Consider the following 19606-nt stretch of genomic DNA (forward strand, 5'->3'; position numbering starts at 1 on the left):
CTCTCTGGACTCCTGCTCAACCATCCTTAATAACTTAGGTGATGCTTCCCATTCTTCATCATTATCTCCTTCATTGAGCTGATTAACTGGATGATCATGATTGTATGTGTGGCTCATAACACGATTATTATTTCTGGAGTTAAAGTTGGATCTGCATTAGGTTGAGGTTGTGATTAGTTATTATTTTTTATATTTTTTTCATGGTTTTACCTTTTGTTTGTGCTTGTTTTAGTGTGTGCAAGTAAAAAAATGAAGAATATAATGAAACACATAATATGAAGAAAGAAATGCATTTTATTGAATTCAAAACTTGTACTATTCGATGAAAAATAAATAGATGTCCTTATTCGAAAAGAAAGAAAATAAACCCAATAGCTTTAGACATGGATAAAGGATTCTAGCATCTTATTACATTGTTTCTAAAAACACTTGTGGAGATGCATCTTCCTCTATCCAATTGTTGAGAGTGGTGTCTGGAGGACACTGAACAATGTAGTCTGCCCCACCTTCTAAATCATCATCTCCCAAAACAACAATCATTTTGGGTTCCCAGCCTGCACTAACGAAGTTCTTTCTAATGTGTGGGATGAACATCCCTCCAGCTTCATACTCCCACTGCCCCAGGTGAGCCATTCTTCTTTTCTTCTTCTCTTCAGCAGTTCTTTCCCTATCTTCTCGGGTGGGTCTATATCCCAGGCCATACCAATCTTTAGTGTGATATATCATGACGATATTTTCTCTTCCTTGGCCAAACTTCCCGAGCCCTTTTCCAGGTTGGTAGACCTTCTGTAGCATTACTCTGGCCATCATCAGTGATGCCTCCGAAGGTTGGGGGCGTAGTGTAGGTGTCCCCCCTCCTACAAATGAAGCGTTGGCAATCTCCAGTGCTTGGAAGGATGTTCCAATAGCTTCTTCAGCTGCTTCATGGTACGGAGTGTCAAGAGATCTTGATACCAACATATAGGGACAAATTTTAAGCTAGCTGATCCACTGACTAAGGGTTTGGTACCTAAAGTCTTTCATGGGCATGTTGCTCATATGGGTATTGTTCCTTAGGCTACCTTAGTTCAGTGGGAGTCTATATGTTTTATGTTTTGCTTTGGATATTATATACAGTTTTTTATGCATAATAAAGTTGATGGTTTATTGTTTCATTTTGAAATTGTGCATTATAACTATTATGTTGCAATTAAAGACTTTAGATTGATCTCACTAAAGAATAAAGAAGGACCAGTTAGAAATAGACATGTTTGAGATCACATTGTATGAAATTTTCATGTCACTCATCCATATTTGATCTATGTCGTTGAGTATATTAATATAGTGATCATCGTGGTCGAGTCACACTTAAATGTGATGAAAGTTGTGGTGGTTCTATAGTTGATATATGAGATGGACCAGATTGTATTAAGGAGAAGTCTAAATATAAATAGTGTACGGATGCGCGCCTAAAGAACCTGTGATATACTTGTTTCAGGAAGATATGAAGCCCAAGTGAGAGATTGTTAGAAATTTATAATTTCTAATTAAGGTGGGCATCATATATTTGATACAATGATATCAACTATTTATTTCCAGGGTTACATTATAAGTGATCTAATTACTAGTTCCCCTTAGATTTCTAAAAGCCGATAACGGATATAGGCTTAATGGGTGGATACCCATCAGGTTAACCCATAGGGGATAATGGGAACCCTATAAGTTAACACATAAGGAACAGTTATGGTCCCCAATACACCAAATCACAAATAGTTTTCACCTCTCTCCATCAGAGAGAAAACGGAGGTCCCAAAAGGAATTAAGGATTTGGTTGAGGAAGACCATCATACCAAAACTCTCTCAAAAGGTATATCAAAGGAGTAGATTAGAAAACATGGATTCAGGTATGAATTTGTATCATTGTTTTATATAATGTGTGAGAATCATGAGATTCAAGATCCTAAGATTTGTATTTCACCAATCATTAGGGAATATCTAACACTCACAATGCCAACTAGACAATCTCTGACAAACCCTATTTGCAATCAGGATCGATGAGAGGATGCCCAAAATGTGTTTGATACGACACCACCTGAAATGGACAGTTTCATTGAAACAAATCGATCACATATCCTTGCAACGAATGAATTTAGTGCGTTCAAATCGGCTTGTTATGGGACCTGTACTCTTAGTTATTTCCAAATAGTGTATTGGGAGGATACTGTCGTAAGGATGAATGAACCAAACATAATATTCATACATTGTACTCGTGGATATTTATTCCCAAATCCTGAGTTACAAGCATCATTCATCATCGACACATATGTGTATGATAACATGTTATATATGTATTTGTTTTTCTATCTTAGTGCGATATTCTGTGTAATTCCACGACATCGCTGAAGAGTATTCATTAGATGTTTTACTCATTCTCTTTCTTTCTAGTGTACTTGTATATATCATTGTTCAGATGGACTGACTATCAATGATTTGAAATTACCGATTCACGATGTCCTAGGAGGGGACTTGGAGAGTTGATGAAGAGCGATACACCTACACCGGCCCATGTAACCTAGAGCTAAAGCTTGTGTGTGACTGCTCCATTATGCGATATCTAGAACATCATGCCGTCAGAGAGACTTCCTTCACCTTACCGAGTAGGAGGTCTGTACCCGCTGATCCATCTACCTAGTCTATGACTCCATGTAGACCAGCTGTTGTCGGACCCTGGTTCTCCGATGGACATTATGAGGACCATTCTTCCCCGACTCTAGGAAGAAGGAGGCGATCGTCGGAAGATGTTGAAGAGCCCGTCAGGGCCAGCAATTTTTTAGGACCATCATGGAGGTGGATGAGTTGGGAGGATGAGGCGAGCTCTATGGGATCAAGGATGGACGATCTGAGTGCCCTGCTAGAGTAGCTGGCGATTGATAGGGCAAGGATTAGGACTCCATGTTCCGATTTTGACACAGTGGAGGAGATGAAGGTTGATGACGATGTCGACTGTGTGGATTTAGTCTGCATAGAGGACTCTGTGGAGGTAGTAGAGCTCTCATCGGACTCAGAGCCTAAGGAGGATCCGAGCGAGGGCTTTAGTACCCCCGCTAGTCTTGGAGCTAGCTGCTAGGAGCTGTTTATCTTCTTTTGATTTTTGGAATATGGATACCTTGTAGGGTACTTTTGTAATGCTGACGGCCTCAGCTTATTTTGTACTTATTTTTACTTTTCAGTTTTCAGTTTAGGCGATGATTACATTTTGCCTTGTATTATGTAACCACATTGTACTAGACCAAGCAACACCTTGCTGTGTGTGTTGCCGGGTCAAGTCTTTTATAATGAAAAGCATTCAGAAAAGTGTTGTAACATTTTGAATTATCATTAGGTATCAGTTATTTACTTTGCATAACTTATAAAAATATGACGTCTTGAAAAATGAATAGATATAAGGAAAACCATTTATTATTTATATATCACATAAAAAAAAGAAAAAAATTACCCATTTTCTTAAGAGATTAATTACATTGTTTACGAAGTGATTTTTGGGGTGTTACATTAAGTGGTATCAGAGCATGTTCAATCCTATCCGGCCTAGGGATGGCCTTACATGCTTTCTTGTGTGACTTTGTTTGATTGTTTGTTTGTTTTGTAATTTTCGATCGGAGATACAAATTTTGTGTACTTTCGGTTGGAGGAGTAACTCATACAAATCTGATGTTCTCATATTTAAGATGGTTGGATGTTAACTGCTAACCTTGACTTCATGGCTGCGATGATGACAACAATTCAAAATGTGAATGCTAACTTGCATCAATTGAATCAGCAACATCAATAACAACAACCACAAGGATCTGCTCTGTACAGAGGATTGGACGAGTTTTTCGTCGCAATTCGCCGAAGTTTAAAGGAGGTTTTGCACCAAATGTTGCGAACGACTGGATCCAAGAGTTGGAGAGAATCTTTCGAGTACTGATATGCACCGAGGAGCAGAGGGTCACCTATGCGACCTACATGCTGATGAAGGAGGCTGAAAACTGGTGGGAGTTTACCCAACGCCAGATGGAACATGAACACCAAGTTGTCAACTAGGCAACTTTCAAGTATATATATAGAATGAGATTGAGGGTTCAAGTATATACACTCTCACGTTTGATATATATATATATATATATACATCATTATACTAACTACTCCTAAAGATTTAAGTGTAGTTTTTTAAACAAAATGAGTAATGAGTGAAATTAAGCTAAACTCAATGAGTAATAGAGTGTAATTTACTCTAACAAAAAATAACGATGAGACATTGACTCTTATACCATATTTTGTTGAAATCTTGTCACATTAAAAAAAATATATTTCTTCTCTATTATGGTTATTATCATTAGCAAATATATTTGTTTGTAAACTAAATGATTGTTTGTAAGTATCGAGAAACTCAAAGGCAATATCAATATATTTTATTTACCCTTAATACTTAAATTATTTGTTACTAACAATATAAAAGTAGGACCAAAAATGATTTAAAAGAAATAATAATGGATAAATCATGATTTTTATATCATTATTTTAATAATTAGGGGAGATGATTAAAGATAGGACAAACAACTTATTGAGATCAATTAAAAATTGTGTATTTTAATATTAAAATGTCATTATTAAGAAAAAAAATTAAATATTAGAGTTTATCTTATTGCTCAAAAAGTTGATATTTTGTAGGATCGATAAGATTGAAAATATTTAATACCACAATTCAATTTTCCCTACTTTCTCGTTGTAGCATATGATCAATTGAGTTCAATGGAAGCAAAAAATGAAGAAAGAGCTTCTTGCTTGGTCCAACAAAAGTTGGATTTTAGTTTCTCTTGTATTGTCATACTTAGTAAGGTAGTATATGTCAAAACTTATCTAGTGAGCATGACCTATATCCTATATGATGGGTGACACACAGTACAAAGGAAAACAAAAAAATACTAAATTATAAAAAAAACTCATTTTGATTTATTATAAAATGTAGAAATAGTTCTAAGGAGATATTGCTTAAATATAAAAAAATAAGTGTGAGTTCATAATCAAATTTTATCTGTAAATTTACAAATGATCAATTTTTCCTAACAAATAATATCTAATTAAAAATTAATTAAAGGTCTAATTGTGAGTTGGATTTTGGAGGAAAAGAAGATAAATTGAAGACTTAGAATCATAAAATAAACTTATGAAATGACTCTGAAACTTTCTCTTAACATTTTTCCCCTTCAAAACTCAACTTGCAAACAGACTCTAAGAGTAAACTACAATTGTACCCTTTAAGCTTAGCTTAATTACAATAATCATCATTTTTATGTATATGATTACATTAATCTCATTGCAGAGCAATCAATGTAACATATGTATATAAATTAATCGTAATTTGTGTAAGTACAAAAAAAGGAAAGGAATTTATATATAGTTTCACTAAATCTCAACATATATATCATTATAATTTACTCTAAATTATATTACATTACTACTAAAAAACTAACTATTTGATTTATTTAGTGTAAACATGATCTTAAAATATTTATTGGGTTACACTATAGATGTAAACATTCTCATGCAGAGGGGGCTTGTGCTTCTGGTGCTGCTGATGGTGCAGTTTCTGGTGCCAATCCAGGAGCTTCTACTGGTGAAGTTTTTGGTGCCAATTCAGGTGCTTCAACTGGTGCCAATTCAGGTGCTTCTGAAGGTGACTCACCCTCTTCATCTTCATCTTCATCTTCATCAGGAAAGTCTTCCTTAGCCACATCTACTGAACCTTCTTTTGCAGGTGGAGCTGGACTTGCATTTCTGATTTATGGTAACAACAATAATAATTTTTGAGTAAGTGTACATTTTAGTTTTATAAAAATATACAAACATCAAATTGGCTTTTCAGTTATAAATATTTTAAATTTCATTTGAAGATACTTTATATCAACTTACTTTCTTATTATTAAATTAATGTAAGATAATATCAAAATCTATTTCTTGAAGACTGAAACTAGCATTACTAGATTATAACTCTAGGATACATAGCATATGTAGGTGTACATCACATCTATTTGATATAGGTGACAAAAATTAGGATATAAAAGGCAAAAATTATTACATGGTATAAAACCTAATTTTAAATAAACTCATATAAATTTATACATTAGTATGATTAATGGCTAGAAGTGTTGAGACTATTGTTTGGACCATGTAATAATTCCTTGTAGAAAACTAGGTAACATTATGTATGATTAAGTGGAAAAATTATATAAAAAGTAATGCTTTATGTAATGGTTGTATAGAAATAATACCTATGTAATTAAATTGATTTATTTATTGAAAAAATAATCATATATTCAAAGGCAAAGCACATGCCTAAAGGTCATAACGATAATTAAATTGTTATAATTTCTATATTTTAATTTTATAATTAAGTCACCCTCCCCTCTTTTCTCTTTTACTCTCATTATTACAAAAGTAAATGTTCCTTCCTTAAATTTTATATTCATATCTTGTTTGCTTATTGAATCTAACATTTTTTGTATTACTAAGAGTATTTATTTTTGGAGTGTGTGATTATCTCTCTCAACAAGTGTCTTTGAGAATAATCAAAAAAGGAAAGTGTTCAATTGGAACATGAAAACATGACTGAATTGGTCCTAGTTACTCTTCGGGACGGAGTGGAAGAAGGGGGGAGATTCTCAAACGAGGAAAATGATCCATTGACTTCAAAAGAATTGAAGTGAAAATCTCATAAATAAGTAAATAGCAATAGAAGAGTCCAGATTCCAAACGAACAAGTTCAAACTTGATTGAAAAGGATCTTTCTGATTCTCGAAGAATGAGGGGGCAAAAAAAGGATTGGTCGAGAAAGATTTATTGTTCTTATTATAAGATCGTGATTGGATCCACATATGTTTGGTAAAAAGAATAAGCCCCTAAATGACCGCTCTATGATAAATGAGGTAGGGGTGTAGAGACAGCCAGGAGGTTTGCCTAGAAGAAGCCACCCTTGAAGGAGTGCGTAATAGCTCACTGATCGAGCGCTCTTACGCCGAAGATGAACGGAGCTAAGCGATATGCTAAAACTGTAGGATGTAAAAATTTATCGGTAGGGGAGCGTTCCGCCTTAGAGGGAAGGACCCGCACGAGCAGTGGTGGACGAAGCGGAAGCGAGAATGTCGGCTTGAGTACCGCAAATGTTGGTGAGAATCCAATGCCTCAAAAATGTTCAGAAATTGAATTCTTAACCTTTTAGTCTTCCTGAAAATCTAGTAGGAACTTAGATCACTACGTCTTCTTAGAACCTAACCTATCAACATCGTAATATATATAAAGAACAAAATAAGAAAAAACTTGTGCAAAATGGGAGACAAAGAATGGATCATATCTTACTTGGCTTCTCCAACCCATGCACTCAAAGACTCAACATTGCTTGAATCACTCAAGACTTTTTCAGCAGCCTTTTGGGCATTATCATCACTTAAAGCCTTCTTAGCCTCATCCAATGCACCTTCAGGGAGTCCTGCTGCACTTGCTTGATCTAGTAAACTCGACCAATCCTCACCCAGTACTGGACCCAATGGCACAACTAGCACCAATGCAAATACCATAACAAATGATACCTTTGCCATTTCCTTATTGCTACCTTATAATCAAGGATTGATTGAATAAAGGACTTTGCAAATTATGTATTCAAGGTTGAATTAATGAAAATGTAACTTTCTTTGGTTGAAATTTGGTGCTGATTTAGAGTGCACAAACTTTTCCTTGGTTAAAATGTGGTTCTTTTGGGCTCTCACATACAAATTTGTTATATATAGAAAATTTAATGTTCAATAGCCCAATGGTAGAGTTTTTTTTGACTAATCAGCATCAACCATAATGGCTGGTATATATTTCTTTTGCAAAACCTTCATTTGCGGATTACCAATTGAATATAGCCACAATGTTCTTCATTGTTAATCTTGTACACCATTGTTAAGATTTAATTTTAGTGCAGTGTTATTTTCCTTTCTAACATTTTTCCTAAAGTGGAAGATAAATACATTGCACATTAATACAAATTGCAAGCAGTTGCTTGCATCAACACAAATTATATATATATGTGTGTTTACAGTAGAGAGTTATTAATAATATTTCATACAAAAAATGGTAATAACTCCAAATTCTGCCAAATAAAATAAAGATGTCCAAAAATATGAAAATGACAATTAAGTACTCATCTTTTTTTGTATAACCAATAATATTTCTTTAATCTATGGTAAAGAACTAATCTCTTTTTGTTGTATGATTGACTCTCCCAATAAATATTGTTTTTTAACATTTATATCTTAGGATAATTTAGTGAGTCCATAATGAATAACTTTTATGCTTCTATTTACCTTTAACCTTATTACCTAATGTTTGGAATTTCATTTTTACCATACTCTAAAATTTTAAACGCCCTTTTATTGCAAAAAATCCAAGCTACCCATTTTCTACATATTTGACCTTGGTCACAATGCTTAAATTTGTATAATTTGCATATATATGACTTGTATGTATGTGCAAAAAACATACGTGACTTCTAAAATTGTCAGTGTCAGTTTTTTTTTTTTTTTGATAAGTATGTCAGTGTCTCAGTTGTATTATGTTTATGAATTTTACCATGGTTACATGTCTGCAAGTGTTCAAAGTACTGATTTACTTCTCACTTAGTCTGAATTACGAATTCATACCCTCAAGTGTTAATGTCTAACACGTATCTGACACATGTATGTTCGGGTTCGCGAAAGATACGTATCCGTAGAGTATCCAAAAATTAAAAAAATAAAATAAAATAAATAAATATCTAAGAAACGTATTATATTCGTTTTCAATAAAATATAGGATAATATACTTTTGTTTTCAATAAAATAGGATAAGATAGATTTGTTTTCAATAAACACCAACTTATTTAAAGGCCATATAGACTCATACCAACATATGTCACACCTCATTGACCTTCCGATAGCCGGTCCACCATATTGACTCTCCGATCCAGGACATCGTCGTCAAGAAGTAGATGAAATTGATACTATTTCTATTTCTAGGGCTAGACAATAAATAATTTTATGAATTATTCTACTATGTTTTCTAGTTTTGGTACTTGAAATTTTGGATGACAATGATTTTCAATTTCCATTATATTTTTTACTTTAGATATTTTGATTTAACCTATAATTTTATTATATTTTATATGGTTTTTATTATTTTAAACACATGTCATTGAATGTATCATATTCTATATTTTGAAAAAATTCGTATCAACATATTAAATACGTATCATATCCGACACATATTATGTATATGTTATAGCTCACTTGTATTTACTACTCTTCTGAACTTTATTCCTTTGTATAATAGATTAGTTTGAAAAGTCTTTTTCTTTTCCACACACGAGGGCATGTTGGATTGGTTCATGTTTTTTTCTTCCTGATTTTACCCTCATAAGTTGCATGCCAGCAGACAATTGAATTTAGAGACTTAAAAACATTAACATGCTAGAGATTTATCAAATCCACCGTTTGGTTTTTACTAAAAAATTAAAAACAAAATTACTTTATTCATTTTGTGGACGCTATGAAAACAAGAAGAGATATTTTGTTTTGGTGCATGAATTTTGTACCTTAAAATTCTTGTTTGAGTTGTAGGTTGTAACTCTATCCTATTTCTGAAATCTTTTTTGGTAATGGAGTATATCAAGAAAGACAATTCTTTGGTTGCTTTTATATGGTGGAAATGCTGAAACTAAGGTGTTAGGCCCCTCCTTTGTAGAATATAAAAAACGGCCGAGAATTAGCCTAATGAGGTCTGAAAATGATAGATGTATATTTATAGGATTTGAGTCTGCCTTCATATCACAAGGCAAGCAGTCTTATCGTTGCACCAAGACTCATCCTTTCTTCTATGATATAATATACCAAGCAAAAAATGTATATTAAAATTAACCATTCTATGAGAATTTATTTTCCTCAAGTTCAATGAAGGAGAAATTAGTTCCCAAACTAAAGTACCCCTCTCCAGTTCTATAAAGTACTGCCCTATCTTGTAATAGAATATGTGGGGAGATATTTTTGTATATTTTTATTTTTTTAAGTAAAAAATTAAAGAAAATCTGAACTCTTAAATTTGTTTAGATACTATATGTCATAATTTGGGTTCAGTATTGGATTCGTCAGTATTGGAGAGGAGTCCAACCCTTCCCAAACATGATGAAGGACTAAAACCAATAAGTTAGGTAAAGTATATACCTGGGTTTCCTTTGGTCTGAGGTAACAGAAATTTCATTCCTCTAACGTAAGAATATCAATATGGTTGTCATACTTTTGATTAGAACATTAATCTAATTAAGTTAAGGACATATGCAGAACTTTTCAATGGAATCAATGTGAAATACTGTGAAAGAAGCAATAAGAAGTTGTGAGCTCAAGCCAAGAAACTACAATCACATAATGCATCAAAGGTATAAGTCCTTAGTTAGGTATACATAGACTACCATTGCAACAATTTGCACTCTAAAGCATTACATTAACCAGAATACAATCCCATAATACCAGTAAAAACACTAACTTTTTGTGTCATCAGATATCATTAACCATCTATGGCACATAAAAAGCAGCCATTTCGTTTCAGGATCCCGTGGCTATCAGGAAAATCTGCTGCGCGTCCTGCTACTGAACCACCACCTCGTCGTCTAAAAGATAGACAAAAATCTCCTACCGAACCAGAACCAGACACAAATGTGCCGATTCAACAACTACAGTCCCCTCCTAGTCCTACCAAAACTCTGGGACCTGAAAAACATTCACTATCTCACCCACCTCAGCTAAAAATATCTTCAGTGATCATTGAGTCCTCATTGACTTCTCAGTTAGAATCTCCTTCTCGATCGACAACTCCAACCGAGGTTAACTATCCATCGCCATCACTTGAGCCTTCATCTCATGCAGGCTCCCCATCTCAAGTTTCTATTGTGTTCTCCTCCCCAAAAATACAACCTCAGTCTCCCATTCTTTCAGCCTTAGATGGCCCCATCATGGTGTCAAAGCTTCCAGCTGAAGAAAGCATTCAGCCTACATCATCTGCCTCTGAACAAGAAAAGGAAAAGATGGTCATGTCTGAGCCAATACTACAAGAAGCTGAGACAATTCAACAACAATCTCCCTCTTATTTGGCTTTATATGGCGCTGCCGCAGTGCCAATGCCTGCAGCCAAAGAAAGCTCTCTGCCTGCATCATCTGTCTACGAACAAGAAAAGGAGATAGTTGTGTCTGAACCAATGCCACAAGAAGTTGAGCCAAAGATAAACTCGCGATCGAAAGCAATCATCAAATCACAAGACACCTTTTCTCAACCTGGGAATCTGTCTGCACAGTCTACACCAATCTTACTCGAGGCTCCTTTGGAGACACAAAGTAAGTCACGAGAGACCTCTTCTCAACCTGAGAGGATGCCAACACAGCCTGCAGGCTCTGAGCCACAACAAAGTTCCTATGTTCCTTCCTCGTCCCCAAATTCTAAAATTGAACCTACAGCCTCTCAGACTTGGTCATCATCTCCTTTGGCGTCAGAGCGCAACAATGTGTTAAAGCCCGAAGATGAAAGCACTTCTTTTGTATCATCTGTCTTTGAAGAGGAAAATGAGAAAATGACAGTGACAGTGGAAGTGTCTGAGCCAGTGCTGCAAGAAACTGAAGCACAGATGAAGTCACCATCGAAAATCATCCCCAATCCACCAGGAATCTCTTCTCAACTTGAGAATCTATCTATACAGCCTAAAACAATTTTTATCAATGAGGAAAGATCAAAAGAGCCCAAGGCCCCTTTGGAAACAAAAAGAAAGTTACTTCAATCTGAAGAAAAGGAGAAAATGGTGCACCGCCATCACATTAAAGCAGGAAAAGCCAAAGATACAACCAGTGGACAACCAATTCGGCATACCATAGCATCTTCTTCGGGAACACATGCTAAAGATTCATTTACGAGGACGTTTCGCGCAGATAAAAAGCAACACGGGGAAAGAGAAACTGTGGAGAGAAATGTAATGTTTGCCACTTCCAACCCAAGTGAGAAAGACATCAAAGTTGTGAATTCAGCAGATCATGAAACAAGGAATGTATCAAGCATATCACCAGAAAGACCTGTTTCATCCAATGAAGAAAAGGCTCCACTTCAAAAAGGTATCAAAGATGATATTTCTGAGTTTGTTTATAAACTAGCCACTTTCCACCCATCACATCCCACAGATGACAAAGAATTTAGTGTCATAACCTTGGCTGGTGACAATAGAGGAGCCATAATGCATGTAGGCTCCGATACAGCGAATAAAGAGGGGCCGATTCGTATACACCGTGCCTACAAGACTGATCCAGAGGAGAGCGCTGAGGTGACCACAGATGGAGAGGAAAACAGTAACACTAAGAAAAAATCGCAGAGCTCGGCGAAACATGTTGAAGTTGGGGAGACATATGTTAACAGCAACATACAAAGTATCAATAATTCACTGATGTTTCATGGTTCAGTCACTGAAAGAGACCCTGGTGTTCAAGTGATTCTTCCACAAAAGCCAGCAGATCCTATCAAGTATGATGATAAGCTATCTCCAGAAACTCACAAGACTGAATTCAACATTAGCCGCGTTGAGAAATCGAACTACAAGCCCATGGTTCGAAGAAGATGCCTAAGAGGCCTTTTCGTGGAACCAAGTGACTCTGATCCAGATAACCCTGATAAACCTCGCCGTCATGGTTGTAAGTTCAGTTGTGACAAGAATGAAAAGGTTGAAGATATTGAGGATATGTGAAAGAATATAAACACCTTTCCTTCTATAGCCAAATACATTGTATAGAATATTGCAACATTGTAACAAATAGATAATAATGATACAGTCTCATTGTTAAGTGTTAACAATAGTCTTAATGTGCAATGATAATTTTATTTATATAAAACATCACTTATAATAAAGTATTATGGCGTCGTTCGATCAATATAGCTTACCTCACCTAACGGAATAAGGCTTGGTTGTTGTTTTTGTTGTATTTTTAGAAGAAAAGAGATTACATACAATACAATAGGCTACTTTGAAACTGTCTTCTCTGATATACAAGATTCTGAAGAGGATTCTTGTTAAGAACCAAAACAGTAGAACTTAGGAAAAAGAAAACAGAAACCGTGTAATTGAAAAGGAAGGCATGGAATAGTGTATTATTATGGAAAATTGATAAAAAGGTTTACAATATAGGAATCTATTGCCACGTAGTAATGTTTCTAATGGAGAGTAGTACTCTCTATTCCATTCCTAACAGAATGATCTATTCCCCTAAAGATACCCTTTCTATTCTGTCTCTTGTCTACAAATAACAGAAAAGTGTGCACCAAATTATCCTCCCTCATTTTGTCCCTTCCTTCTTGCCACATCAGCATTTTCACTTGTCCCTTTTTCACCCGTCTAGTATAGACTTTCCACACCTTGGGCCTATTTTCATCATGTATCAATCTGTTTTGGATATCAACTGACCTCACTCCTACATTTGTAGATCTAACAATACCTCCTTCTTTAGTATTAGTCTTGTCCTCAAGGAAATTGGCTACGAATCGTGAACGCATCCTCCCATGTTGCCTCTTCAGATGTTTTTCCAGCCCAATGAATCAACCACTGATTAATCTTTTCTCCCTTTTTAATCACTTTTCTTTCAGCAATGACAGTAGCCGGTTCCAATAATTCTACACAATCTCCTTCCAATCCTTTAGGCAATTCCTCTTGGTCTTTTTAATTACTAATAGCCTTTTTTAACAACAATACATGAAACACAGGATGTATTTTTGACTCTCGAGGCAAACTCAGTTTGTATGTTACTGCTCCAATTTGTTCTATTATTTCAAAAGGTCCATAAAATCTGGCAGAAAGTTTTGGGTTAATCCTGACTATGACAGATTGTTGTCTGTGGGGCCTCAGTTTCAAGAAGACCCACTCCCAGACCACAAATCTCCTTTTTGTTCTTTTATGATCCGAGTATTCCTTCATTCTATTTTGAGTCCTGCTAAGATGGTATTTCAACTGCCACATTGCTTCATCCCTATCTAGTAAATCCCTTTGAATTGTTTCAACTTTCACCTCCCCTTGTTACACCTTAACAAGAGAAGGTGGTTTTCTCTCACCCTTTAGGTTGACCTACTATAAAGCACCGCTGTAAGAAGGTTTCTAAACATCTATTAATGACTTATGTTTGTCCATATGTTTGGGATGGTAAGCAGTGCTCATCTTCAATTGAGTGTCTTGTATTCTGAACAATTTTTTCAACAAATTACTCACGAAAATTGGATACCTATCACTCAATATTGATGTTGGAAACTCATGCAGCCTCACGATTTCCTTGATGAATGCATCTGTAAAAAATCTAACTGTGTAAGGGTGCTTTAAAGGAATAAAATGGTTGTACTTGGACAGCCTATCGATCACCACAAAATCAACTTCATATCCCTTTGATTTAGGCAAGCCCGTAATGAAATCCATCGATACTTCTTCCCATATTTTTTCAGGAATCGTACGTGGCTGCAAAAGTCCCCCAGGAGCTGTAGTCAAATATTTCTGTCGTCGACAAACATTAAATTCCCTTACAAATTTATGGACATCCCCTTTCATTTCCATCCAAGACGCCAACCTTCAATATGTCCTATAGAAGCCTGAGTGGCCTCCCTGTGGGGTTATGTGGTACTTCTTCAATAATGTAAGTTGAATTTCTGGAAATTACCAATTTGCCTCCATTCAACAAGGCTCCATTTTCCCAAGAATATCTTGGATCGGTGGCATTTCCCTCTTGCAACTCCTCTATAATTTTTTGAATTGGCTCGTCTTTGTTGGTTTCCTTGAGGATAGCTTTATTGTCCACCCAAATTGGGTAGTGTATCATAGTTTGCAAAGTGACTTCCTCGTCTCTCCTAGAGAGAGCATCTGCTTCTTTATTTTCTTGTCCTGATTTATAGAGTATGTTGAAACTATATCTAGAAGTTTGGCTGCCGAATGTTGTTGGTTCATCATGTTGATTTTATGCATCAAAAGTTGTTTGAGGCTCTTTTGATCTGTACAAACTGTGAACCTTATGCCTAATAAATAGGGTCTCCAGTGTTGTATGACCAAAGCTATTGTCATCAACTCCTTTTTGTTAGCTACTAACTTCTGTTTTTGGAGTACCTGCAATACTTCAGAAAGATGGTGTAAGTGTGAATCTCAATCTTGGTTATATACCAGGATGTCGTCAAAGAATACCAACACCCATTTCCTTAACATCGGTCAAAACACCTCATTCATCAATGATTGAAAAGTAGTAGGAGCATTCATGAGTCCAAAAGGCATCATCTTGTATTCGTAATGTCCCTCATGAGTTCTAAACGCGGTTTTTTCCACATCTTCAGCCTTCACACGAACTTCATGATAGTCTGATTTAAGATCTAGTTTGGAAAAAAATATGGCTCCATGAACTTCATTTGGTAACTCCCAATTGTTAGAATTGGGAACTTATCGGGTATTGTGATTTTGTTCAATGCCCGATAATCCACACACAAACACCATGAGTTGTCCTTCTTCACTAAAATAAGCGGGCTAGAATAAGCATTCTGACTATTTCTGATAATTCCAATTGTCATCATCTCTTTGACTTGTTTCACTATCTCATCTTTATGATGATGAGGGTAACAGTATGGCCGAAAAATAATTGGTCCTTCTCCAGGAAGAAGATTGATGGCGTGTTCCTTCGCCCTTTTCGGGGCATCCTTCTAGGTTCTTGAAAAACCTTATCAAATTGTTTCAACAATTCATTTAATGCGAATTGTTGCTCCGATGTGATCCCTTTGCCTTTGTCACTTTTGCTTTTCGGGGAACCCATCTCTATGGACATTATTAAACCTTCTAACGAATTTTTTTGGTTGTACCAACAGGTTTTGTAAACCTCCATTATCACAATCCTCTCTTGCCACATGAATTTCATAATTTGTTGTTTGTAACAACCCAATTCTTTTTTTTTTAAATAAATAAAAATTTAAATTTTTTATTATTTCTTAACTCAAGTAGTTATGTCCATGAATCCTTCCCTTCATATATTTTATTCATCGTACATATGTTTAATAATTATGAGTTTCTAATTAAAACAATGACCCAAAGGACATGGATTTTTAAGACTTCAACAATTCAAGTTCATTCTCTATAATTATGTGAATAAATAAATTATTTCCAAGAATCAATTGTCCTTATTTCATGACTAAGTATAGATATTTACTTATCAATACTTTTGTCATTCTAAAGCAATATAATAAAAGCACATGTGATAATATCCATCAAAGTGCCATGACTAAAAGTCATAGATAACATGTTTTACCTAAAACAACTACATAATAACTATGATCCAAAGGAATTTATAGAAAATGCAATTCCTAGTTAGTTTTAGTTGCATACATAGAAATAATTTATAGTATCTCCAAGTAATTTAAAACTTGTGTTCCTATCAGGGTATCATAAGTTAATGTCATCTTACAATAAGGTACCCATGACATACAAAAACATAACACAAGAACATAAAACCTAAGGTAACCCATTTAACAGTCTTCCAAAATACCAAATATCCATCATATCATTCCAATCACACATCAACACTATATTCCTATGCTAATAACCTGGTCATCTACCATCTCTTGGGGAGAAGTGTTGCTCGTTATCTGTATGATCATAACATATACCAGTACACAATATGCAAAAAAAAAAAAAGAGTAAGTTATCCTTTTAAGGCACAATAGGTGGAATTATATGGAAATTAAGTATCATAACATAAACAATATAACACAACATTAACAATCATAGCTCAACATAAACGATCATATAACACATCATTAACAATATGATACAACATAAATGATTATAACACAATACAAACAATCACATCATAAAATTAACATATGACATTTCTCAAACATAGAACTCAGTATCATGAACATGGTACATGTTTTACCTAAAACAACTACATAATAACTATGATCCAAAGGAATTTATAGAAAATGCAATTCCTAGTTAGTTTTAGTTGCATACATAGAAATAATTTATAGTATCTCCAAGTAATTTAAAACTTGTGTTCCTATCAGGGTATCATAAGTTAATGTCATCTTACAATAAGGTACCCATGACATACAAAAACATAACACAAGAACATAAAACCTAAGGTAACCCATTTAACAGTCTTCCAAAATACCAAATATCCATCATATCATTCCAATCACACATCAACACTATATTCCTATGCTAATAACCTGGTCATCTACCATCTCTTGGGGAGAAGTGTTGCTCGTTATCTGTATGATCATAACATATACCAGTACACAATATGCAAAAAAAAAAAAAGAGTAAGTTATCCTTTTAAGGCACAATAGGTGGAATTATATGGAAATTAAGTATCATAACATAAACAATATAACACAACATTAACAATCATAGCTCAACATAAACGATCATATAACACATCATTAACAATATGATACAACATAAATGATTATAACACAATACAAACAATCACATCATAAAATTAACATATGACATTTCTCAAACATAGAACTCAGTATCATGAACATGGTGCATTAATTATTCAATGTATCACTAACTAGTTCAATATCAAATGCAATGCATGTGGATCCATATTCAACCTTTTACTTTTCAACTCAACTCCCATTATTTTTCAACTCAACTCCTTTTGGAAAGCAATCAGGAGTACAAGACATCCTGTATGACATAATACAATAATCCAGTACACCTATCAGACTAGGTGACTCTCATATCAAGAGCTCTCTCACCGATCCAAATAACTCAAAGGGGGTGTCAGAAATCACTTGGTTAAGCAAGGCTATCCTGATCTACAGGGGATCAACCTGGACCATCACTGGACTACCCTACCCAAGCAACCCTCAAGGTTTTCATGATGAATCACCATCATTAACCACCCCTATTCATTTCCCAAGATATTACTATCTTGAATCTTTCCATTCTGCCACAAACCTTCCTCCAATGTTATGATGAATGAATGTATGTCAAACACATTTTGAAACTACATTTCCATTCTATTTTTATGTACATACATAAGTGTATGTAACATCAACAACAGTCATTTCATTTCAACTACATCAACTACAAATCCATCACAACATTCACACTATTTACAAACATATACTTAGGATATCACAACATTCACAGAATGCATCACACCATAATCAATATGGGTTTACTAACTATATTTTTCTCAATATTGATTATTATACCCAAAAAACAAATGTAATACAAGCTTGCATCCAACTTTGAGGTCATCGGACCATGCTATGACACAAAGACCAAGACCACAAGGGCCAAAAATAAAGTCTCTCTCACTTTGAGTATTATGGTTAGATGCTTGCGCTCCACGTAAGCTTATTTGTGTTCCTCCAACACTAAAACCAATTCCTGATGACATTAACATCATCATAGCATACCCAATACTAATTAATAGAGGTACTCAAACCTCATAAAAACTTGGTCAGTAGCTAGACCCAAACAAGAGTTATCTTGATAACCCATTTTTGCACATAAACTCATGTAACATTGTAATTTAGTCCCCATGAATATGTAAAATTATATATATACATATACACACACCAATTTAACATAAAATCAGTGTATTATTAGAAACTATACAGAATGGGGGGAAAACTAACCCTAATCAACATAAAGTCACTATAATCAATGTGAAATAATATCTATAAATGATAGATTAAGATACAATGGTCATCATATGTTCTAATGGAAACATGCATCCTAAAAATGGAGAAGAAAACAAAATACCAACAAAAAGGAACTCACCTTTTTGCTACACCTTCACTCAAAAGAAGGTAGAGAGGAGTAGAGAAAGAAAGAGAATGAGAGAAAGGAAAAGAAAAACAAGGAGGAAGAAGATAATAACTCACCACTTTTCTTCTTCTCCTCCCAATGTTAGGTTCTATTTGCAGAGAAAGGGGGAAAATGGATTATTTTTATTTTTATTTTTATTTTTATTTTTATATCCATTAAAATAGTCAAATATGCTTATGATATAAGAGCATTAATAAAATAGTGCTATATTTTTATTTTAATCAATTAATAAAGATATTCTCTATTATTATTATTCCAATAATTTATGTTAGTCATAAGGCAATTTGGATTGATAAATTAATAACAATCTTATAATTTAAAAGAACCAATTTAACTATGCTACTACTCTTAAATATATTATATCATACTCATATTCAAAATCTCCTACGAATGTTCTAAAATTATTTGAATAGATTTAAAAAAACATTACCCTGTAGTACCATGTATTAAATACACATATTCTCAATTATATAATAAAATCAATTTAATACACTAAGCAAAATCATAATTCAGATTAAGAAAAATATAGGTAAAATCCTAATTCATATTAGGAAAAATATAGGCGTTATAATCCTCCCCACCAAAGAGAAATTTCGTCCCGAAATTTAGCTCATACCTTGCTCAAATAGATGAGGGTAGTCACTTCTCATGTTGCTTTCTAGCTCCCACGTAGCATCTCTATCATCC

General features: G+C 34.5%; 2 protein-coding genes and 1 long non-coding RNA gene across 6 annotated transcripts; 1 reads left to right on the plus strand and 2 right to left on the minus strand.

Moving 5' to 3' along the window:
* Positions 5383-7676, minus strand: LOC109347662 (diacylglycerol kinase kappa-like). The gene is made up of 2 exons (XM_019587627.1): positions 7378-7676; positions 5383-5799 (listed from the first exon to the last, which is right to left on the minus strand). Exons 1-2 carry the CDS (start codon positions 7614-7616, stop codon positions 5565-5567), a joined length of 474 nt encoding a protein of 157 aa, XP_019443172.1. The 5' UTR covers positions 7617-7676; the 3' UTR covers positions 5383-5564.
* LOC109347663 lies at positions 10442-10797 on the minus strand. Its single transcript, XR_002107632.1, has 2 exons — positions 10731-10797; positions 10442-10679 (listed from the first exon to the last, which is right to left on the minus strand). It is a non-coding gene; the product is annotated as an uncharacterized LOC109347663 (long non-coding RNA).
* On the plus strand, positions 10579-12910 carry LOC109347661 (proteoglycan 4-like). Of its 4 annotated transcripts, none has more exons than XM_019587625.1 (2): positions 10579-11424; positions 11512-12910. In XM_019587625.1, exons 1-2 carry the CDS (start codon positions 10607-10609, stop codon positions 12806-12808), a joined length of 2115 nt encoding a protein of 704 aa, XP_019443170.1. In that variant the 5' UTR covers positions 10579-10606; the 3' UTR covers positions 12809-12910. The 4 variants fall into 4 exon arrangements, with proteins under 4 accessions (XP_019443170.1, XP_019443169.1, XP_019443168.1 ...); XM_019587624.1 differs by having other exon boundaries at positions 10579-11097; positions 11137-12910; XM_019587623.1 differs by having other exon boundaries at positions 10579-10956; positions 10987-12910.

This window comes from Lupinus angustifolius, chromosome LG05 (genome assembly GCF_001865875.1).
Source record: "Lupinus angustifolius cultivar Tanjil chromosome LG05, LupAngTanjil_v1.0, whole genome shotgun sequence".
Taxonomy (NCBI): domain Eukaryota; kingdom Viridiplantae; phylum Streptophyta; class Magnoliopsida; order Fabales; family Fabaceae; genus Lupinus; species Lupinus angustifolius.

Coding starts and splice junctions, on each gene's coding strand:
- LOC109347662 (XM_019587627.1), bottom strand. CDS start 7,616: ATGGCAAAGGTATCATTTGTTATGGTATTTGCATTGGTGCTAGTTGTG. Junction 5,800..7,377: donor GCATGGGTTGGAGAAGCCAA/GTAAGATATGAT, acceptor ACCATAAATCAG/AAATGCAAGTCCAGCTCCAC.
- LOC109347661 (XM_019587622.1), top strand. CDS start 10,607: ATGGCACATAAAAAGCAGCCATTTCGTTTCAGGATCCCGTGGCTATCA.